The 25,064-nt window shown below is 33.3% G+C and overlaps 2 protein-coding genes and 1 long non-coding RNA gene across 3 annotated transcripts; 2 read left to right on the top strand and 1 right to left on the bottom strand.

Annotated features, from left to right (window-relative positions):
- Positions 1 to 11,268: 11,268 nt before the first annotated feature.
- On the bottom strand, positions 11,269 to 12,869 carry LOC149475794 (uncharacterized). The gene is made up of 3 exons (XR_016318019.1): positions 12,594 to 12,869; positions 12,007 to 12,172; positions 11,269 to 11,523 (listed from the first exon to the last, which is right to left on the bottom strand). It is a non-coding gene; the product is annotated as an uncharacterized LOC149475794 (long non-coding RNA).
- Positions 12,870 to 13,290: 421 nt separating this feature from the next.
- On the top strand, positions 13,291 to 16,497 carry LOC149475793 (uncharacterized). The gene is made up of 3 exons (XM_089713179.1): positions 13,291 to 13,478; positions 15,315 to 15,725; positions 15,981 to 16,497. Exons 1-3 carry the CDS (start codon positions 13,403 to 13,405, stop codon positions 16,391 to 16,393), a joined length of 900 nt encoding a protein of 299 aa, XP_089569305.1. The 5' UTR covers positions 13,291 to 13,402; the 3' UTR covers positions 16,394 to 16,497.
- Positions 16,498 to 21,689: 5,192 nt separating this feature from the next.
- Positions 21,690 to 23,745, top strand: LOC149475792 (uncharacterized). Its single transcript, XM_089713191.1, has 4 exons — positions 21,690 to 22,046; positions 22,150 to 22,407; positions 22,541 to 22,958; positions 23,288 to 23,745. The coding sequence occupies exons 1-4, from the start codon at positions 22,032 to 22,034 to the stop codon at positions 23,452 to 23,454; spliced, it is 858 nt and encodes a 285-aa protein (XP_089569317.1). The 5' UTR covers positions 21,690 to 22,031; the 3' UTR covers positions 23,455 to 23,745.
- The last annotated feature ends 1,319 nt before the right edge of the window (positions 23,746 to 25,064 follow it).

Below are 25,064 nucleotides of genomic sequence, written 5' to 3'. Positions count from 1 at the left end.
TAATTATTGTAGGTATAGGTACAACTTTGTATAATAATGACATAATTATAAAAAACCATATGATATCACCCATACCTACATCCAATTTATATTATTAAACAATAAAGTGTATGTTTATATGCGTATCGTTCTTTATTTGAACTAAGTTAACCTGACTGGAACAAAATGTGCTTTTTCAAATGTGTAACAACTGAAATAATCCCAGTATCAATTCATAATTAAGTACTAATGTTTACCATGATGCTATATTTTGTAATATTATAAAACTGAGAGTTTGTTTGAACGCGCTAATTTCAGGAACTACTGGTCCGATTTGAAAAATTCTTTCAGTGATAAATAGCCCATTTATCGAGGAAGACTATTATAATTTATATCATCACGCTAAGACCGACAGTAGCGGAGCAAAACCGCGGGGCACAGCTTCTATATTGGATATGATCTCTTCACTAAAATCAAAATTGAATAAAAAGCAAATTGAGTGGTAGGTAATTGATGATTATATAGAGTACAAAGATTATTATTAGTAACGTGATATTTCCAATATAATATTTGTTTTTAAACAATAGTTTATAAAAAAGAGTGTAATACGATTTGTTCCACATTTGTTCATAATAACACAATATACAGATACATACAGTAAGGAAACTTCATACAAAATGTTCGAAATGGCTCCCCCCCCATCAAGCGTGTTTACGAGGGTATTCAGGGGGATCGATAGTAGCGGGTGACACATCCACAGATTTTGAATGACAAAGATACATAGTATAGAAAAGTGATGTCAATGACTTCACGTTAAATAATTAATATCGATTGTTTCAGTTTGTAGCCTAACTATATTTTTGGCTTCGGTATCTATTGTCCCAAGTATTCTTGTAAAAAAATATTCAATCTACAGTTTTGACTTTCCTACGATTTTATTATATGTATAGATATTAAAATAACCATTACATAAATATGCCTTTCTTCGAAAAAAAAACAAATTATTTACTGAAATATACTTTCGTCTACTACGGTCTACGACTAATTCGGAATTTATTGTTAAATTTTATAAGGTAAAATATTCTCAATCCTATGAACAGTTTTTTAAGTAACTGATTGTGTTTAATTCGTTGTAAATTAATTCAGCCACTTTACAGTTTATGTGTTCTCTCTTAAAGCAGCAACGAAAATGTTATCCATTTTCTCGACATATTGAACAAAATCATCTGGTGGTATAATTGGTATAGTTGAATTCAAGCAGCCGAATACTGCGCAATTAGTACGTGGCATTTTTAAAATGATCGCCGAAATCAACTTCATCTATAAGCACGTGTTTAAATTAAACTGAAATAATATATTTCACCAAAATGTTAAAACACATAAAAGATATGTAGATATTATATGAAATTATTGTATTTTTATCGATACGTGGCGTCACCACTTTGTCAAGCACTAAGCCTGTCAAACTATTTTATTTTTCATCCTAAAACAAAAAGGTGGAGGTTCTATGCTCGTATAATAATAATTTTAATTTATTTCTGTATATTTTGTGTTTTTTAATTTAACCCATTGAGCCCCGAACGGCCAGATCCGACCGCGACACAATAGATTTTCTATTGTGTCTGTGATTCCGGGGCCTGATGGATTAATTTAATTTAAGTATCGTTTTAAAAATAATTTTGTAGGTATACCTACATACAAGTATTGTAAATTCTGGTTTAAAATAATTATTGAATATAATATGTATAATACAAATATCAAGCATTATAAATAATTTAGGTAGGTACATTAAAATATAACCTTCGGCGTCCATAACAAAACAAGATTTCGAAATATAGCACTGATAAAAACGTATTTACCTACTTTTACAAGGTGTATTAATTCGGATTGTTTCTTCTTGTAAATTCATATTTAGGCTACACCATTTTTGTATTTTAACGAGTTTTAATCTCAAAATTACCACAAAATCGACTGTAAAAAAAAAGCAAACAGAAATATACAGGCCGAATTGATAACCTCCTCCTTTATTTTTGAAGTCGGTTAAATATCAAAAAGGTAACAGCCCTATAGCTATACGGCATAATTTCATCGCAGGGGCTTAATTTCCTAACTGTATGTACGTAGTATATATCTGTCAACTGTGATAATAATTTATACGCTTCTTCTTCCAATAATTAACACGCATAACCGATAATATTGATTGAGTGACATTTGATGGCGATTGACGTCTCCCATCTCGGAGTCTCCCAGATGTGCTCCCAGAGCCCCAGGCCCAGACTGACATTAATTGTCAATCGAACATCAAAATCTGTGATCAAAATCGTAGAGAGAGAATGGTTCATTCTCCCTCTACGATCAAAATAATAAACATAGAGAAGATATCACAGATGTAGTACAAGGAAAATATCGAAAATATCGATTTGAAAAGCTTAAGTTAAAGGTGCTGTCAAAGGTGACAGTTTTCAGATGATATCGTTTGGATACTTCAATTTTTAAATTCCGGCATTGATAATAATTAGGTATTTAAAGTAGGTAAATCGATGAATTCTGTGACTACTAAAACCAAAAACGAATCACACTGGCGAATTTTTATGTGGATAGATAAAATTTGTACACTTAATTAAATATGTTTATTTAGTTATCTCATTTCATTTCGTGTTCACAGTTTAGCCATGACTATTATCACAGACTAATAATAATATACTACGTATACAACTATTATCGTAATTTTTCTTCTTCTTTTTTTTCAAATGGCAACTCCCGATCCCAGATCATCGTAATTAGAATTCTTTTAATTCACGTCTACCCTCTTAAAGATTATTATAACAAAAGGTGTCTCATTTAATTATTCAGTCAAACAAAAATTTATTTTTTTTTCTATTTAAATATGTCGCGCTTAAGTAATGAAGACTGGGAGCGAAAGAAGTGGTATTTGGCAAGAAAGTATTTTGAGGACGAACCAAGTAAGTTGAGACAATATTTATTTTATCAAAATAGAAGCTGTATTTTTAACCTCTTATGGCTAATTTTGCTGGAGATAATGATGATGAACCGCTGCCCTACCTCAAATTCGACTAGCTACGGCCCTGTGATGAAGTCCACTTCTATGAGGGATATCATGTGCAAAAGATACTTTATAGTTTTTGTTTGCTCTTAAACTATTCTTTATATATAAACTGGCGACCCGCCCTGGCTTCGCACGGGTGCAATGGCGGCCGGCCGGTACCGCCGCAAACGCTACGTCCCGCAATTTTTATCGAAAATATTCACTTAAATCATACGGTGTAAAGGGCCATATAGATCTATATTAAATGAACAACGTATTCAAGGTATTTAATTGGTTAAGGATTAATGCTGTATTGGTTAAAATCGCTTCGAAAATTAACCATTGTATTTGTCGTAAAAAGTAAATGACAAAAAAAAGTTATTGTTGGTTATCCATAAGAGATACCTATAGTCCATTGAAATGTTACATTTTTAGGCCTAATCTTGCGTTTTTTAGAGGACGCAATTTTATTTTTTGGATGTGTAGGGGGGGTCACTGTGAAGCTAAAACCAAATTTGTGGGGTCGCCTCCCTAATTGTCCCACGGCCGCCATCTTGAAAATTTCTGAACATTTTCACTTATAATTTTTTTATTTATAGTTCTACGACAAAAAATTATTATTGGACTAAAGTTGTAGAGAATTTAATTTGCAACAAAAAATGCTAACGATGTTTTTTTATCAGATAAATAGTTTAAGAGATATATCGTAAAAACCATATCAACCGCTCTTTTCAAGATGGCGGCCGTGGGACAAGGGTGGCGACCCCACAAACTTGGTGATAGCTTCGCACTGACCCCTCCCTACACATCAAAAAATAAAATTACGTCAAATCGCAAATGTAACTTTTCAATGGACTAATAGACATACCATCGCGAACTTTTCTGTAGACCTTTTCAATGTGTACAATACTTAGTACATTATTTTGATAAAACTCGTAGGGTGCACCTGCGTTTGCAATGTAAGCGGAAAAAATGTAATTATTTACTACATCACATTAGAAACCTCAAAAATAACAGTACTTCTTCACTATTTAACAGATGTTATCTTAATATATATAAATCTCGTGTCACAATGTTTGTCCTCAATGGACTCCTAAACCACTTAACCGATTATAATAAAATTCGCACACCATATGCAGTTCGATCCAACTTGAGAGATAGGATAGTTTTAACATGTAGGTACCACGGGCGAAGCCGGGGCGGACCACTAGTTATACATATAAACATTCCTCTTGAATCGCTCTATCTATTAAAAAAACTGCATCGAAATCCATTGCGTAGTTTCAAAGATTTAAGCGTACAAAGGGACATAGCGATATAGGGACAGAGAAAGCGACTTTGTTTTATACTATGTAGTGATTACAATGCGATCGGAAAAATAAAGAAAAGGTATAATAACTAAATCATTGTTAATTTACTTTCAGGGTTATCTCCAATAACAGAATCGCGAGAGCGACGCAGCAGTACTGACTCGAGTGAATATTTACCAGAGCTAAATATTGAAGTGGTACCTAAAAGAAAAGATGTCGATGAACCAGAAGAGTTTTATCAGGAGTTAGAGAAAAAAATGAAGGAAATGATATCGGCAGATCGAAGAGGGTGTGATGCCCCGAAATCTGATACTATTGACAAAGAATCAGTGGAATTTAATGCAATAGAAGAACACAGTAGTCCAGAGATATATCATCTCCGATGTTTATATAATTCTGATAATTTTAATACGGAAGGGTCTTCAGGAGCCAGCGGTTGCGTCGAATTTGAAGAGTTAAGCGTGATAGTGGAACAGGAAACGTCAGAAACGAATAAATCACGTATAAAAAATTCTGATGCACGTGACATTGACCAAGAGCTTTGTGAGGACGAAATAATATCAGCACCTTGTTCCCCCTCTAGGTCTAGAGCGCCATCTATTGAATTGCCTAAGCTTGCTAGCACCGAAGGTACAAAAAAACACATATTTGAAAGCCATAGTCCAAAATATATATTTACGTTAATTTTATGTCTACATTTGGTTTTGACTTACGGCCTCTGTGTATTAGTATCAATTAATAATACAGTAAAGTCAGGTTATAAAGTTAGGCAAACCCCAATAGATATTTTTAAATCATTATTATCACGAAGTTAATCAATAAATTATTATATAGTAATGTTTTCGAATCCTCTGTATTTTAATCAATGATAACTTTGTTTCAGATGCAAGTGAACATAAATCTGACGGTGACTCTGTACCAAAACCAGATACCATGAGAAAGAAACGAAGTATCCTACATTCTACTGACGTATCCAAATATATTAGTGAAAATACGTCCACTGGTTATCCCACTTCATTGAGTCATGCTGTTTCAGAATTATCAGTTAATTCGGAAGTTGATTCACAAAATAGTATAGAACCTCTTATGTGTTCTACTCCGAAAATCGATATCTCGGATAAGGGGATAAAACGAAAGCAAACTTCGAAGATCGTCAACAGTAAAGAAAAGCAAGACAGCTCAAACAAGCTTTTCTGACAATGATGAAAATGGTTTTATTTGGAATTACTTTTTTGTTGGCAAACCTATTGTATACAATTTGTGTACGTGTAATGATCACGTGTGTTCTTAATTAATATTTGATGTCGATCATGTTAATAGATTTCTGTTGCGTATAGATTACGTATGACATGATTATAAATCGTGTGTGCCTTAAAAATCTTTTAATAAGAGTATATCCTTAAGATATTATGCTTTATGCTTTTATCATCTTTTAAAAATGTTTAATTTTAATCATATTTTAATTATTGTAGGTATAGGTACAACTTTGTATAATAATGACATAATTATAAAAAACCATATGATATCACCCATACCTACATCCAATTTATATTAACAATAAAGTGTATGTTTATATGCGTATCGTTCTTTATTTGAACTAAGTTAACCTGACTGGAACAAAATGTGCTTTTTCAAATGTGTAACAACTGAAATAATCCCAGTATCAATTCATAATTAAGTACTAATGTTTACCATGATGCTATAATTTGTAATATTATAAAACTGAGAGTTTGTTTAAACGCGCTAATTTCAGGAACTACTGGTCCGATTTGAAAAATTCTTTCAGTGATAAATAGCCCATTTATCGAGGAAGACTATTATAATTTATATCATCACGCTAAGACCGACAGTAGCGGAGCAAAACCGCGGGGCACAGCTTCTATATTGGATATGATCTCTTCACTAAAATCAAAATTGAATAAAAAGCAAATTGAGTGGTAGGTAATTGATGATTATATAGAGTACAAAGATTATTATTAGTAACGTGATATTTCCAATATAATATTTGTTTAAACAATCCATAAACAATCTAGGATATCCTGAAACCGATCTGGACCGACATAACGTTGTTATCACGAATATGATTCATGGACCGTGTGATACCATCAACCACCAGACACCATGCATGGTTGATAGCGAGTGTACCAAAAGGTATCCACGAAAATTGATGGCAGAGACCATCACAGGCAATGATGGTTACCCACTGTATCTGAATTATTATCACAACTAAAGTGAAACGAAACGATAGCGTCGCGTGGTCGATAACAGTTAAAGAATGAAAAGAGTTAATGCATGCTGCACAACTTATTAAAATTCAATCATTTTTCTCTGAGACGTGTTTGAAGTAATAAATTAAAATACTATTACATATCAATCCATATAAATATTTATTTTGTATCATTGTATTACGTTCATCAAAGCCTAAATTAGTTCAGCTAAAAGGTAACACAACATTCATTGACAGGGCGGTACAAAGTTCGCCGGGACAGCTAGTCCACCCGGCTCGGCGAATGATGATCCCTATGACACTCACAGTTGTTCTCAAGAGACAAACTTGTAATGGCGTCACCATTAAATTAGAAAGGTATTTGAGGCGTCCAAAAATAGCATTTATTAATTTTTACGTAGCTTTATGCCCTTACAATGATATTCCGTTGGAATTATAACAATTCTTAACATTTACGAGAAATTATATCAATCTGACTTTACGTTTACGTCCTATAAAACGTACATCGTTGGCATTTATCGACTAGTGCGGAAAGTATCGATAAACAAATTTCGATAATGGAAACGAGTTCACATTTTTTCCATGCTTAAGCTTTAGTTCTTTCACTATTGAATGGAACAGAAGATCGCAGCATACAACAATTGCATACTCAAGAAAATTAAAAACTAATAACTATAGGACAAAACGAAATAAAACAAAAGCTGTTTAACGATTATTTTTATTTCAATATAATTTAGTCTGAATCTGATGAAATCAGTGCTTGCGCCTCTAATTCAGAATCAGAACTGCAACTGCTGTCGCCTACGTTTACAATGGTGTCGTATCGCACATCTTGATCCCAATCATCGTAGCAAAGTTTTTTATTATATTCTACGAATTTCCTCCAATTATCCGGAGTGACTTCACTGCAAGCTTTTTCCAATAATGTCAGCATTTTATTCGCTGTAAAACAATATTTATTTAGATTGAGTATGCCGCAAAGTCAAAAAGTAAGAAGAGAAGTAAGACCTAATTCACACGAGAGCTTTTTTAACGTCCGTTAAAAAAGCGTCCAAATAGAACAAATGCATTCCCAAGTATATGTTCACACGTCAGCGCTTTTAAAGCGCGACGCTTTTTTTATCGCGCAGTGTTGTATTTTCAACGCTCGGCGTTGGGCGTTAAATAAAATAGACCATAGGAAACTTCTTAAAGTATAAACAGACGTTCGAATTTGGTACGGACCGCACCGTGACCTTGGTGCGCTCCGGACCATATTCGATCATGTGTACAGTGGTCCGCCGGACATAATTATTATTATTGACGGTACGGTCGGTCCGATGGTTTTTTCTTCCGAACTTGGTGCGGACCGTACCAAATTCGCGCGTGTGGACGGGCGATCGCACCGGACAGCGCTTAAGTCATAGACTATATACTTATTACAGCTTTAGTCACAGTTCTACCGCCAAACAAAACGGACGTCGGCCGATCGTTATCAATGGCGATGGCGTCGGATGACGTGGCTATTACTGAAAAAAGATTAATAATATAAATTTTAGAACTCTACAAAGATTTATGATATGACTGCATATGTCTGAATGAATCCCTGTCTTTTAAATATAATTTTGCCCATTCTTTTCAATGGTTGTACTTGTACTTGTACCAAAAGAAGCCTTGAACTGAGGTCTACATGTGAAAAAAATACAACATTCTAACCACGAATTTATTACGTGAAATAGATTTTCAAAGAATTCGGTTTGACTTTTAATGAGATTACTATGATCAATGTTCAAAATATTCACAAAAAAAGGAGATTAATTTGTATTAATTTGATATTATTGAATTGTCTTAAAAATCTAAGATATTTTTTTTTGTTCAGTTAATTTATTACATATTATAAGAATCAAGTACCTACCTATAATAATATATTGAATAATATTAAAATATCGACTATAACTAACGACTAAAACATAAACAAAAACTTGGTAATAGATAGATGATATATATAATTTTGTTTACTAGGGGCAACCCTGACATTCTTTGAAAATCTATATCTTGTAATAACTTCGTGGCTAGAATGTGGTATTTTTGTTACATGTAGAACTCAGTTCAAGGTTTCTTTTGGTACTAAACAGAGCTTCTACTAACGCCTGCATATAATATAAAAAAATAAAAACGAAAATCAGTAAAAATTACAATACTTTCGCCTCTATCGACAATATCGAAAATTTCAAAAAGGGATAATTTGAAAGAAAGAAGAAGAAAGAAAAAACATTTATTTCTAGGAAAAGGTACACACACAAGAAGAAAACACAAAAAAAAGAAGAAAGAAAGTACGATACATAATAAAATTAGACATAAATTAGACGCCATGTTTGTTGAGAATCTGGTACTGTGTGTGCACTGCATTTCCAGAAAAGGGTCTTGACTCAGCTTTCTGCCATAATCGCAGCAAGCTGCGACTACAGCGCTGGTATTCTGTCAAGACCGAATGGAGGGTGTGCTTTCGACTTTCCACTGATTTGCTACACAAAAATAATAATATAAATAATAAATAGATTTAACTAATACAAATAATAGATATTAATAAATAAATAAATATGAATATGAATTTAAATGATAAGAGATGCGGTGTTGATTGGTTGATTGGTGCTTTAAATACTATGCAGTAACTACTGTTCTGCCAGAAGTAGATGTTTTAACTTTTGTTTAAAAGTGATTTTGGATGAATTTGCGCCTTTAATCACTTCATATATTAGCAACATAATAAACTATCTAGTGTATCTATTTTTTTTTTATACGAATTTATTTATCTTAGTCGGCCGCGAAAATTCCAATACATATTTTAAATGTTTTTTTAAAAATCGTAAATTTAATCGTAATTTTTAAACAAAGAATATTTTCTTTGTGCGGCAATGCCTGGACGGATAGCCGAAACCGATTGAATATTCGTGGAATATTCATATTGAAACTGTAAAGGCGAAGCTGCAAATTAATTAAATGTAATTTTAAATTATCATGCAAAGATTTTTATACATTCGCTTTAGAAAATGAAGAGCTATTAAAAGCTGTTTCTTCCAACAGCAAATATAAATGCCAAAAATAAATTTTCTCTATTTAACATTGCTGTTTTAATTGTCTCCCGTAAACTAAAAAACTCGCATTTTTGATGCTGTTAACCCTCAAATCAAATACTGGCAACCCTAGGTGCGGTGCGGTCGTGTGGCGAGTCGATCGCACCGCACGAGTACGGTGGTCCGGTCGCACCAGTTCGAACGTCTGTTTATACTTTGACTATTATTCAGACGAGCGCTAAAAAAGACGACGATCGACACGACCCATCATACGAGCATCATTCGCCGAGCCGGGTATCCATACTAATATTATAAATGCGAAAGAAACTCTGTCTGTCTGTCTGTTACTCAATCACGCCTAAACTACTGAACCAATTTGCATGAAATTTGGTATGGAGATATTTTGATACTCGAGAAAGGACATAGGATAGGTTTTATCCCGGAAATCCTACGGGAACGGGTTTTTCTTTGAAAGCGCGGGCGAAGCCGCGGGCGGAAAGCTAGTAGTTTATAAAAAAGAGTGTAATACGATTTGTTCCACATTTGTTCATAATAATTAATACGCTTCTTCTTCCCATAATTAACACCCTTATCCGATAATATTGATTGAGTGACATTTGATGGCGATTGACGTCTCCCAGCTGGGAGTCTCCCCGTAGACGGAGAATCCAATAGACACCGGCAATGCGTGTCGCAGAAAGGGATAGAAAAGATTACGTCACAATATTTAGGGTTACCGTATGAGGGAAAATTTACCCCACAATTTGTAAGATACAAATCTCTCAATATCATTATTCACTTAAGTGGATAATAATGAGATATCCACATAATGATATTATGTAGATACATACTTACATTTCTATACTTAATATTATAAAGAGGAAAGGTTTGTAATTATGTATGTATGTATGGTTTTCACGCATAAACTACTGGACCGATTTCAAAAACTCTTTCACCATTAGAAAGCTGCATCTTCACTGAGCAACATAGGCTATATTGCATTTTCAAAAAAATTAGAGATCCTTACCAAAAATGCAATAATGTATCCTTAATAAAAATTCTGTCATCGCGTGCGCTGCGGAATCTATTGAAGATAGAACAAAAAAATGTTCTACGGTATTATAGAATGGATCAATATCTACAAGAAAGTCCGCGATATTCCATTCAAAAGATATTATAACGAATTTTTAAAAGTGTCAATTTACAGAAAATAGTAGGTATACTGTATAATTCAATGAGGAGGCGTAGTACGGGACGGGGTGAAGGTGAGTAGGGAAGGGATATTCGCAGGAACTACTTTGATTCCGATTTGAAAAATTCTTTCAGTGTTAGATAGCCCATTGATCGAGGAAGGCTATATTGTACCGTAACACTAAGACCAACAGGAGTGGAGACACGCGGGTGAAACCGCGGAGCGCAGCTAGTATATAATAAACATATTACTTTTAGATGGGTAATACATATTATGTATTTACACATACCTATGTATTATATAATATGTACATATATCATTATCATAATCCCATATGAAAATGTGTATGTAATGATAATGCAGATGAAAACTCGATTGTTTATTATTTTTTATAAAATAAAATAAATAAAATAATGTTTATTTTCGTAAATTAACAGATACACACTTTAATTATATTGACCAACCCGCGAAGGCGCAAAAAAACGAAATTTACTTAATAATAATTTATTGTAATAAAAAAATTACATTTAAATTATCTCTAACTTAATTAACTACGTCCCTCCGGTTCAATGTTGGAACCAAGAGCGTCCATTGACTTCGGCGGGGCAGCGTTGCGGTGGTGGTGATTGCCGTAATACTTTCTGGAACCGCAGGTGTGCGCGATGTCGCAATCGTTACTGGGTACAAGTCCTTACTGGGTGGCCTTATGCATCTTCCTATAATCAATGCGTGTTATATGTACTTAACAAAAAGTTAACAAAAAACTAGAAATTTCTAAGAAAAAATTTTTTCAAGTTAACAAAACACTAGAAATTTCTAGTTTTTTGTTCAAGTTACTTAACTTGAAAAAAATATTATAAACAAAGTATTAACATTTTTTAAACTTTTATGGCGCGATCTTGTTAAGTATATTTATATGAAGGGCTCCAAAAAGTGAAATATTTTACCGACAATTATTTAAACATTTTTTTTAATGTGCAATAAGGACGGAAGTTCAAAAAAATTTCGTTAGTTAACATTTGTCTATAAATGTAAAATAATATATATATAATAAAATAATATAATAATAAAATGTCTATAAAAGTAATAAAATGCACAAAATAATGTTTTTCTACAGGTGATTAAATTTTAAAAACATAAAACATAATATAAAAGTTGAGACTTTAATTGATAAGATTAATATGCCACTAAATATTTACCAGAATAGGTACAGCATAAGGATATAGCATTGTAAGTTTTTTCTTTTAGATCAACATTTTTTTCTCAAAATGGTTGCTGCAAATTTTTGATGACGGTTTTGGTTTCCAAGCTGTTCGTCCTGTAGCTACAATCCAAATTTTTCGTAAATTATCCGGTCCAGGAAAACTGGAAAAAGCCATTGAATATTTCAGATATTTAATTAAATACACACTGCAGAATATATATTATTACTAGCGGTCCGCCCCGGCTTCGCCCGTGGTACCTACATGTTTTTAACTATCCTATCTCTCAAGTTGGATCGAACTGCACATGGTGTGCGAATTTTATTATAATCGGTTAAGTGGTTTAGGAGTCCATTGAGGACAAACATTGTGACACGAGATTTATATATATTAAGATTTCCCATAATAGTGGGTAATAATTTGTAGAAAAGTTGGCAACACAAAATTTTTTAGGTTAAAATTTATAATTGTTATTTTTGTGGTTTTTAAACAATGTATTCAAGTCAACAGCACGTGATACACAATATATTAACACGCTAAAGTATCATGAAGGCCTATTAACTGATAAAGAGTTGTATACTTACGAGTGAAAAGACAATCCAGGCATTTTCGTTCCACTATCACTTTTACACCCTTTAACACTACACCGCACCATGGTATTATTTTATAAGGTATTAACGGTAAGTTTAAATTATGCAAAACCAAACACAATGAATTACTTCTAACTTATAACATGTAAAAACTATATTTTTAGGGAAGACGATAGTTAGCTGTCAAACTTTGTTTAGCAAAGTAGGTTTCTTTTCTTGAAAAAAGTGGCACGCTGGGTGAAACAAAAAATTTTATCGTTCTCTCTCATTTCTTTACTCAACACCGGCATAAGTTGCTCTTTTTCTTGTGTGAATGCGACATAAGATATCAATTTGTCTATTGGTTTCTCTGTCTACGGAGTCTCCCAGTCCCAGATTGACATTAATTTATTGTCAATCGAACATCAAAATATTACCACGTCGTATCGATTTGAAAAGCTAAGTTAATGACAAATGCTGTCAAAGGTGAGGTTTTCAGATGATATCGTTCGGATACTTCAATTTTTAAATTCCGGGATTGATAATAATCAAAACGAATCACACTGGCGAATTTTTATGTGGATAGATAAAATTTGTGCACTTAATTAAATATGTTTATTTAGTTATCTCATTTCATTTCGTGTTCACAGTTTAGCCATGACTATTATCGTAATTTTTCTTCTTCTTCTTTTTTTTCAAATGGCAACTCCCGATCCCAGATCATCGTAATTAGAATTCTTTTAATTCACGTCTACCCTCTTAAAGATTATTATAACAAAAGGTGTCTCATTTAATTATTCAGTCAAACAAAACTCTATTTAAATATGTCGCGCTTAAGTAATGAAGACTGGGAGCGAAAGAAGTGGTATTTGGCAAGAAAGTATTTTGAGGACGAACCAAGTAAGTTGAGACAATATTTATTTTATCAAAATAGAAGCTGTATTTTTTAACCTCTTATGGCTAATTTTGCTGGAGATAATGATGATGAACCGCTGCCCTACCTCAAATTCGACTAGCTACGGCCCTGTGATGAAGTCCACTTCTATGAGGGATATCATGTGCAAAAGATACTTTATAGTTTTTGTTTGCTCATAAACTATTCTTTATATATAAACTGGCGACCCGCCCCGGCTTCGCACGGGTGCAATGGCGGCCGGCCGGTACCGCCGCAAACGCTACGTCCCGCAATTTTTATCGAAAATATTCACTTAAATCATACGGTGTAAAGGGCCATATAGATCTATATTAAATGAACAACGTATTCAAGGTATTTAATTGGTTAAGGATTAATGCTGTATTGGTTAAAATCGCTTCGAAAATTAACCATTGTATTTGTCGTAAAAAGTAAATGACAAAAAAAGTTATTGTTGGTTATCCATAAGAGATACCTATAGTCCATTGAAATGTTACATTTTTAGGCCTAATCTTGCGTTTTTTAGAGGACGCAATTTTATTTTTTGGATGTGTAGGGGGGGTCACTGTGAAGCTAAAACCAAATTTGTGGGGTCGCCTCCCTAATTGTCCCACGGCCGCCATCTTGAAAATAGTGGTTGAAATGGTTTTTACGATATATCACATAAACTATTTATCTGATAAAAAAAACATTGTTAGCATTATTTGTTGCAAATTAAATTCTCTACAACTTTAGTCCAGTAACTTTTTGTCAAAGAACTATAAAAAAAAAAGTTATAAGCGAAAATGTTCAGAAATTAAAGCTATATATATATTTTTCGATAATTTTTTTTATCATTTTACGAAGAAATTATATCAAACCATTTTTGTAGATTGTTTTTCGATGAACAACTTTTATATACAACATTTTTTAATTACGTCAATAGCTAAGGTTTTACAGCGCTCCGAAGTGAGTACTCTAATTTCTGAACATTTTCACTTATAATTTTTTTATTTATAGTTCTACGACAAAAAAATATTGGACTAAAGTTGTAGAGAATTTAATTTGCAACAAAAAATGCTAACAATGTTTTTTTATCAGATAAATAGTTTAAGAGATATATCGTAAAAACCATATCAACCGCTCTTTTCAAGATGGCGGCCGTGGGACAAGGGTGGCGACCCCACAAACTTGGTGATAGCTTCGCACTGACCCCTCCCTACACATCAAAAAAATAAAATTACGTCAAATCGCAAATGTAACTTTTCAATGGACTAATAGACATACCATCGCGAACTTTTCTGTAGACCTTTTCAATGTGTACAATACTTAGTACATTATTTTGATAAAACTCGTAGGGTTTACCTGCGTTTGCAATGTAAGCGGGTAAAAATGTAATTATTTACTACATCACATTAGAAACCTCAAAAATAACAGTACTTCTTCACTATTTAACAGATGTTATCTTAATATATATAAATCTCGTGTCACAATGTTTGTCCTCAATGGACTCCTAAACCACTTAACCGATTATAATAAAATTCGCACACCATATGCAGTTCGATCCAACTTGAGAGATAGGATAGTTTTAACATGTAGGTACCACGGGCGAAGCCGGGGCGGACCACTAGTTATACATATAAACATTCCTCTTGAATCACTCTATCTATTAAAAAAACTGCATCGAAATCCGTTGCGTAGTTTCAAAGATTTAAGCGTACAAAGGGACATAGCGATATAGGGACAGAGAAAGCGACTTTGTTTTATACTATGTAGTGATTACAATGCGATCGGAAAAATAAAGAAAAGGTATAATAACTAAATCATTGTTAATTTACTTTCAGGGTTATCTCCAATACCAGAATCGCGAGAGCGACGCAGCAGTACTGACTCGAGTGAATATTTACCAGAGCTAAATATTGAAGTGGTACCTAAAAGAAAAGATGTCGATGAACCAGAAGAGTTTTATCAGGAGTTAGAGAAAAAAATGAAGGAAATGATATCGGCAGATCGAAGAGGGTGTGATAATTTTAATACGGAAGGGTCTTCAGGAGCCAGCGGTTGCGTCGAAATTGAAGAGTTAAGCGTGATAGTGGAACAGGAAACGTCAGAAACGAATAAATCACGTATAAAAAATTCTGATGCACGTGACATTGACCAAGAGCTTTGTGAGGCCGAAATAATATCAGCACCTTGTTCCCCCTCTAGGTCTAGAGCGCCATCTATTGAATTGCCTAAGCTTGCTAGCACCGAAGGTACAAAAAAACACATATTTGAAAGCCATAGTCCAAAATATATTTACGTTAATTTTATGTCTACATTTGGTTTTGACTTACGGCCTCTGTGTATTAGTAGTTATCAATTAATAATACAGTAAAGTCAGGTTATAAAGTTAGGCAAACCCCAATAGATGTTTTTAAATCATTATTATCACGAAGTTAATCAATAAATTATTATCTATCAATGTTTTCGAATGCTCTGTATTTTAATCAATGATAACTTTGTTTCAGATGCAAGTGAACATAAATCTGACGGTGATTCTGTACCAAAACCAGATACCATGAGAAAGAAACGAAGTATCCTACATTCTACAGACGTATCCAAATATATTAGTGAAAATACGTCCACTGGTTATCCCACTTCATTGAGTCATGCTGCTTCAGAATTATCAGTTAATTCGGAAGTTGATTCACAAAATAGTATAGAACCTCTTATGTGTTCTACTCCGAAAATTGATATCTCGGATAAGGGGAAAAAACGGAAGCAAACTTCGAAGATATCTTCATCGAAAGTAAAGAAAAGCAAGACAGCTCAAACAAGCTTTTCTGACAATGATGAAAATGGTTTTATTTGGAATAACTTTTTTGTTGGCAAACCTATTGTATACAATTTGTGTACGTGTAATGATCACGTGTGTTCTTAATTAATATTTGATGTCGATCATGTTAATAGATTTCTATTGCGTATAGATTACGTATGACATGATATAAATCGTGTGTGCCGTAAAAATCTTTTAATAAGAGTATATCCTATATATATCATAATAGATATTATGCTTTATGCTTTTATATCTTATGCTATATATATCATAATAGATATTATGCTTTATGCTTTTATCATCTTTTAAAAATGTTTAATTTTAATCATATTTTAATTATTGTAGGTATAGGTACAACTTTGTATAATAATGACATAATTAATTATATAATTATTAAGCTTTTCTGACAATGATGAAAATGGTTTTATTTGGAATAACTTTTTTGTTGGCAAACCTATTGTATACAATTTGTGTACGTGTAATGATCACGTGTGTTCTTAATTAATATTTGATATCGATCATCATAATAGATTTTTAATGCGTATAGATACCTATACCTATCATGTCAAAGGGCGTATTCAGAAAGAAAGCTTGAAACTTATAAGCGCTTATAAGCGCTTATCGGCGCTTATAAGCGCTGGTAACCCGCGCAGGAAAATATATGAACATGCGCTTATAAGCGCCGACAAGTTTGTTGAAACTTGTTGAAACTTGTCGGCGCCTATCAGCGCTTATAAGCGCATGTTCATATATTTTCCTGCTCGGGTTACCAGCGCTTATAAGTTTCAAGCTTTCTTTCTGAATACGCCCATACGTAAGAGCGAGCGCGCACGAGCAACTTTGTCTCCGCAACTATTTTGTCTCTCCCATCAATTTGTATGGGGAGTTGCGTCGCTACGTGCGCGCACTTTCATACTAGCCCATAGGTGGGAGAGACAAAATAGTTGCGGAGACAAAGTTGCTCGTGAGCGCACTGTCTAATGCGTACATTACGTATGACATGATAGGTATCGTGTGTGCCATAAATTTCTTTTATTAATAAGTATATCCATATGATATATGCTTTTATCTTCTTTTAAAAATGTTTATTACATTTAAAATTTTAATCATACTTTAATTGTAGGTAGGTATACAAATTTGTATAATAATGACGTAATTATAATATACCATATCACCCATACCTACATCCAATTTTTATTATTAAACAATAAAGTGTATGTTTATTTGCATATCGTTCTTTATTTGAACCAAGTTTACCTGACTGGAACAAAATGTGCTTTTTCAAATGTGTAACAACTGCAATAATCCCAGTTTCAATTCATAATTATTAATGTATACCCATGGACGTATAAAAAAAGACGGACGCATTTTACGAACAAACAACGTGAAGCCACCGTATTAAGCTAGCGATCGTGTAAAGACAATGAACACGCACACACTCTCACCATAGTAAGCTAGTCGGCCGCCATTTACGTCGTGAACTACCGACTGATTAACTGCGTCACTGTTTCACAAAAAATATTTAAAATGCCGTCTTGCGTGGTTAAATGGTGTCGCAACAGTACAATTTTAAATAACAAAACACAAGGGATTACATTCCACAGGGAATCAAGTTATTTCTTTTATGTTTTAATGACAAAATTATTACGGCAAAATTTATAGAAAAAAATACAGCCGCCATTGTCATCAGGACAGCTGTTGCCATAGTGTTGCCATGGCAACATGGCACACACACATGGATGTGTCACCGCCATTACTTCACTCAATGTTTAGGCGATATACCGTCCGTCTTTTTTTATACGTCCATGTATATTCACTGTATACCATTATACTATTTATAATTTGTAATATTATAAATCTGAGTTTATTTGTTTGTTTGTGATGGGGTTAATGAGTCACAAACGCTGATTACTTCATAATTAACTTTATTTCTAAGTAAAAATACTGGGAACACATACAGTCGCTATAATGTCACAGAGCAGAGAGAGACCATAGATTATACACCGCAATGGAAGGCACGCAATTTAGAATAACACAGATAATAAATAAATTTACTTTAACACTCCCTTCAATTATGAGCCTTCCACAAATAAAATATAAACAAAAAGTTTCAACTTCACTTATACATAAGTTTAACATATAACAATTTACTTCTTATTATAACCGAACTTAATATTCACCTCTTATTTAACATACCAAATTTACTTTTAATCAACTTAAGTCTATCTTGCTATACAAACATTCAAAGTTTTCAAATTTAACATACCAATATTACATCTTAACAATTTAAATCTATCTCGAGGTAACGCTTTAGTAAAAATATCAGCAAATTGATGATCTGTACTAACATACTTTAAAGAAATAATCTTTTCATTATATTTTTCTTTCACAAAATTATACTTAATATCAATATGTTTACAGCGTTTATGAAATTCACTATTTTTAATTACATTTATAGCACTTTGATTGTCAATATTTAAACACACAGATCTTTATTTGCATTCTCCTAAATCACAAAATAATTGTTTTAACCACATTAATTCTTTGGTGGCTTACATTGATAGCATAGACCAACATCAATGGTTCCTCTTAAATATTTTAATATTTTCTTTTATGGAATCAGTGAGACTCATTATAATTGTGTAAAAACTGACTTACCAGACTGACTGCAAACATAATGTCTGGTCTGCTTACAGTTGCTAGGTGTATAAGTGATCCAACTGTTTCTCTGTATGGTAGCTTGTATGCAGGCATCGACTCATTTTCCTGTAACTGACAGTAGGTGAGAAGGTTTCATCATAGTCGATCCCCTTCGTTTGTGCATAGCCTTTTGCACACAGACGAGACTTGTACCGTGGACCTGTTGGCTCATCCTTTATTCTGAATACCCATTTGCATCCAATCACTTTGGCATTTTCAGGTTTCTCAACCAATGTCCATGTCTGGTTTTCACTATGAGATTGTAATTCCTCACTTATTGACATTTTCCACTTCTCAGAATCAGCTGATGTAATTGCATTATTGTACGTTAAAGGTACATCTAAAATACCTTCATTATAGCATAAATATGTTCCAAAATCTTTTAATTTAGAGTGCAACTGTTTATTTCTTGGTCTTAATGTTATGTTTGGAACGGGCAGGTTATTAATATTTGTATCTGGTACATAAATACTGTTTGACGATGAGTCATAAGAATCATATTCATCATAATTACTCACTGTGTTTGTGGAACTTGACTTTGTGCTGTCTGAAGGAAGCTCTTCATCTAGAGACTCGTCCTTTGCTTCAGTTAAGTCCACCGGAACATAGTTTCTTGTTACAGTTGATTCTAGGAAGACTGCATCTCTGCTCTTCACAACCAGTCCAGATGTAGGAATGACAAACCTGTAACCCTTGGTATTAGTACAATAAACCAGTAAATATTGCTTTCTGTGCTTTTGGATCCCATTTCTTTCTTTTCTCTTTTGGTAGGTGTACCATCGCTTCACATCCAAATACACGTAGGTGACTAACACTTGGTTTATTTCCCGTCCATACTTCTTGAGGAGTTTTATAATCTAATGACTTAGTTGGTATTCTATTTAGTAGATAAGCAGCCGTATGGATAGCTTCCGCCCAGTATCTTTTAGATAATTTTGCATTGAGTAACATACACTTGGCTTTTTCTACTAATGTTCTATTAAGTCTTTCAGCGACACCATTTTGCTGTGGTGTATAGGGCACAGTAGTTTGATGTATGATTCCATTACTTTTTAAAAGATCAGAAATATTCTTATTAATATATTCATGGCCATTATCAGTGCGTAGACATTTGATTTTACATTCCAATTGTTTCTCAACATAATGTTTGTATTCTTTAAATTTATCAAGCACCTCTGATTTGTGCTTTAAGAAATAAACAAATACATTTTTTGAAAAATCGTCAATAAAAGTGAGAAAGTACTTAGCTCCACTGAGAGATTCTGTCTCCATGGGCCCACATACATCGGAATGCACAAGTTCAAGGAGTTTTGTAGCCCTTGTTCCTTTATTTTTGAAAGGCAGTCTCGCTTGTTTTCCTTCTATGCATGTTATGCATGTTAAATTGTTAACATTTTTCTTTAGTACTATCATACCTTCAGTATTTTCTAATAATTTATCTAAGTCACTGAAATTCAGGTGACCCATATGTTGATGCCACAAATATGCATCATTTTCTTCAACATCAGATATGTAGGCATGCCCATTATACATATTTAGTCAATACATGTTGTTGATAATACTGTTGCTACTATCTGATTTTTATTGTTCATAATAACACAGCCAGTTTTGTCAAATCTTACTTGGCCTCCACAGCGAATAATCTGACTTACAGATAGTAAGTTTGTAGCTAATTCAGGAACATGTAATACATTAATTTGTAAACAGTACCTTATTTTCTTGACCTTTTTCATTGTAAGTATTTAAGCTCACTTGCCCTGAGCATTGCACTGATAATACTTTGTTATCTGCTACTCTTATATTCTTTATAACGGAAGTAGTCTCATTCTGAAGCAAACTCTTGTCTTTGACCATATGTGAGAATGCGCCTGAGTCTACATACCAGGCATCACACTGTGCAGTTGTCGCAATAAATACAGGAGCATATGATGAACTACTGGAACTTTGTGATACTTTTTTATTTTTCAATTTGCATTCTGCTTTTGTGTCCATATTTATTACAGGTGTAGCATCTAGGTCCTTTAGAATGGCTCTTGAAATTTTTCTGAAATTTTTTGTTAACTGCGAATGCATTTGACTCATTTGCATATGGTCTGACATCCTGTAATAATTTTGACTTTACAGAATCTGAAGTAATAGTTATGCCTGAGCTTTCAATGGCCATTATCATTGGTTTGTAGCTTTCGGGCAGACCTGAGAGCAACATAGTACCTAGCCACTCGTTGTCCACTTTGAAACCAATGTTTCTGAATTTATGAGCTGTGTTCATTATTCTGCTTACGTACTCCTCTACATTTTGACATTCAGTTAGTGACGTATTACATAAATCACGTAGTAGCCCAACTCTGCGTGTCAGCCCAGAGTCATCAAATGTTGAGGACAATTTATCCCAAACTTCTTTGGCGGTGCGAGCCTCTTGGATATGCACATAGTTCGTGGGATCAACTGAGAGGATTATCTTTGTTCTCGCCTTACGGCCGAAATTAATAATATATCCGTAATCCAAGATTTAATTCGATCGCAGATATTTGCATATCTATGGATCGATCTCCTATCCGCGTCCCAATAACGAAAAGTGACAAACCATCGTTATGATATCCGGAGATATCAAGATATCCGTAGATATCTTTTCCCTCTTTGACCATTCCGTTTTATGCAAAACCAATTCTTGAATGCATCGTTTATTTCTAATTTAAATTTCAAAAAATAAGTATTACACGTATCAATAATTATTATTTGGTACCTACTTTTTACTTTTGATGTATTTATTGGGCTCTTGGAGTTTTATACAAATTATATTATTATTTATTACCAATTTTAAATGTGATAAATCCTAAAAGATCGGTATAAAACGGAATGTCACGCCTGCGTGTTTTTGACAGATGACATGCCCGCCAAAACGCCTTCTACTGACGCAGGACGCTCTTTTTTCGTTGTATTGGTTCCGATTTCTGTTCATAACTTTTATATAAACTTTCTGATCATTTTGTTAAATTATATTCATTGATTTACATAGATATTGCATCTATTTTGTTAAATAGCAATGGACTCTGAAGTGGTAAGTGACTTTTACGCATCCGTACCATTAATAATTTTGTTTCTTGGTGGTGACGCCAAATATGTTCGAACGCATTTTTTGTAAGAATATCTGTTTATTTTAGGTTCGAGGCAAACCTCTGACGAAGGATGAGACAAAATTATTGCTGGGCTTAATTGAGAGTAGCTCAATAATTTTGTCTAAAACAACAAACGCCGCCAGCAATAAGATGAAAAATGAGGAGTGGGTCAGCCTGACACACAAATTTAATGCCACCGCCTCTGTTTGTCGTCGATCACCCCAGCAGCTGCGTTTAAAGTGGGAAAATTTAAAGAAACTTGCTCGTAAACGCAGCACAAAAATTAGGATGAATCGCATCCAAGTAAGTGTTATAGAAAAAATTTTCACCTTTGTTTGAAATTATAGGTACTTATTACATATTTTTTTTAAACTTATTACATATAATGTTAAGTAATTTAGTACATAGTAAGTACATCAGTTTATTATTTTTACAGACTGGCAGTGGCATTCCAGAGTACATTCCCCCGGATGACATTCTGGACAGAGTGGCCGATTTACTGGGGAGTACTGCAAGCGGCTTTGTTGTGCCATTTGGTGGTGACAAAGAGGAAGGAGTTTTTGTTTGTGGTGGTGATGGTGGTGGTGGTGGTGATGGTGGTGGTGATGATACTTGTGATGGGGCTGGGCAGGCTAGGGTGCTGCCGGTAGAATCAATACCAGTGTTGGTAGACACAGGTATTGGTACTACCATGCCAGTAACCGTATATGATACAAATAGTACTTCATTTCCATTATCTATAGTTAATAGTACTCTTATATCAGAAAAAACTATAGATAATGCCACTTACCATGAAGCTGGGGATGGTAAACTACACACACCCAAGAGGCTTACATTGAGTTCGCCTAAAATAGGTAAATCATTAATAATTAATATTATATTTATCAGTTTTCTAGGGCTCGATTGCTATGTGTGTAATGTCCTAATATATTCATTTATTCTAGGTAATAGTAGGTCAAATATTAGCGTAATCCATCCTGTCCAGTGGTTTGAGCTTTGCATTGATAGAAAACAGATTAATTCTCTGAACTAATCATATTTGACAGGTGATGGTTTAACAAAAATGTATTGGGGAGCATCCTTTCTCTTTTGAAAGAACCTTAATCCTAGCCTTAAGATGATAGTAGGCTTAAGATGAAAAGTATTATATCTTGTGTAATAAAAAAATTAATTTGATTTGCAGGTAAGAAGAAACTCAAAAGTACGGATGGCAGTAGTTCTGCTCGAAATTTAGCAATAGCAGAATATTATACTGCCAAAAAACAATGCTTAGATGCTAAGAAAGAATTTATTTTATTACAGAATGAAAAATTGAAATTAGAAATTGAAAAACTTAGAGGTGGTAAATGAAAAATTGAAAACCAAATCAAGTATACCTATAATAATATACTCAATAATTCTTTCATTGATTAATAAATATAAACACAAGACCTACCAAGAGATGTATTGTTTTTATAATTATTATTTATTTTATATGTACCTTCTCAATTTTTCATTTTCTATTTTTTTTTAATTCTGTAATAATATTATTATGATAGCATCTAATCATAGTTTTTTGGTAGCATACAGATGGTGTATGAATTCATTATTATGGAATTTTTATTTCTATGTGAATAAAAAATAAAATATTTCAATACTATAGTCTATTCTTTTATTTCAAAATTAAAAATACATAAATCTGTAACTACACTTTTTGAAAGATCAATAGGTATGTATAGGCACATACAAACCTCATAACAAAGGAAATAAAAATTTAAAAGAATACACACATGTTAAGATTAACTTAAATATACTTTGCAATTATTAACTACTATACACAGTAATCAAAGTAATCAATAATTGGAACTGAATATAACTTGTGTATCTACTACATAATAATTATTACAAACAATGGACAATAAATAACAATCACAACTATCTTTATACTAAGTCTTTATAGTTTATACTAACACAAAATAATTATTTATAAGATCTGCTCTTGTTTGTACATCTTGGACTTCCATATTTGAATTATTTCCTTCATTGTTACTATTTGTAGGAATGTCCAAGTCAACCTCAGGAGGAACTTCTTCTATACTGTTACTCCTACAAATATTATGAAGCACTGCAGTGGCAATAACTATTGACTGGGCAACGGGCAATGAAACCCGCAGTGTGAGAGCCACAACAGGAAATCTTCTTTTCCACACTCCGAACGTCCTAGAATGTTTTGGTTAAAACATTAATTTAAACCAAATAATACTAATTATTATTAAGGCTGAAAGTGTGTAACAAACAGATAAACACAAACACTCCTTGGAATTGCTCAGTCAGGCAAAAAACAACATATGAATAAATTTAAATAATATATTTACCACCTTATTCATAAATGTTCAAAAGTGCCGGAATAGCTAGCTATTAACTGTTTTGTCTCTTTCCTTCGACTAGCTATCAAATAACTGTTGATAAACAAAGACAAAACAGAATATAACTATTTCACTGATATTGAATGTTTATGAATAAGAATTACATGGAATATTACCTTTCAATTGTATTTCTGGTCCTAATGTGTGCTTCGTTGTACCTGTGTTCAGCTTCAGAACTAGGGTTCAAGAGTGGTGTGAGTAGGTAACTTCGATTTGGATAGGCACTATCTCCAAGTAACCAGCGGCCATCATACTGCCCTGCATCACACTGAGCTGTAAGAATGTTGAATTAAAATTAAATTGTTCATTAATCATTAACAAAATTTCTAGTAAACCATAATACAAAACCTCTCAGAATGGAATTATTGAAAATTGTTGCATCATGGGTGGAACCCGGCCAGCGAGCAACCACATTCATCAGTCTCAAATCTGCATCACAGACTCCTTGAATGTTTAATGAAAAGTAACCTTTCCGATTTCTAAATTCCTCACCTATTAATAAACCTGAAAATTTTTATATTAGTAGACAAGAAATTTACAAGCAATGATTAAACA

The sequence above is a fragment of the Colias philodice genome, chromosome 29 (genome assembly GCF_061535455.1).
Source record: "Colias philodice isolate Cphi_HAF_F1 chromosome 29, ilColPhil1 Martin Lab GWU primary, whole genome shotgun sequence".
NCBI classification, from domain to species: Eukaryota; Metazoa; Arthropoda; class Insecta; order Lepidoptera; family Pieridae; genus Colias; species Colias philodice.
Note: the sequence above shows the minus strand (reverse complement) of the source record. Positions and strands in the feature narration are given on the sequence as shown.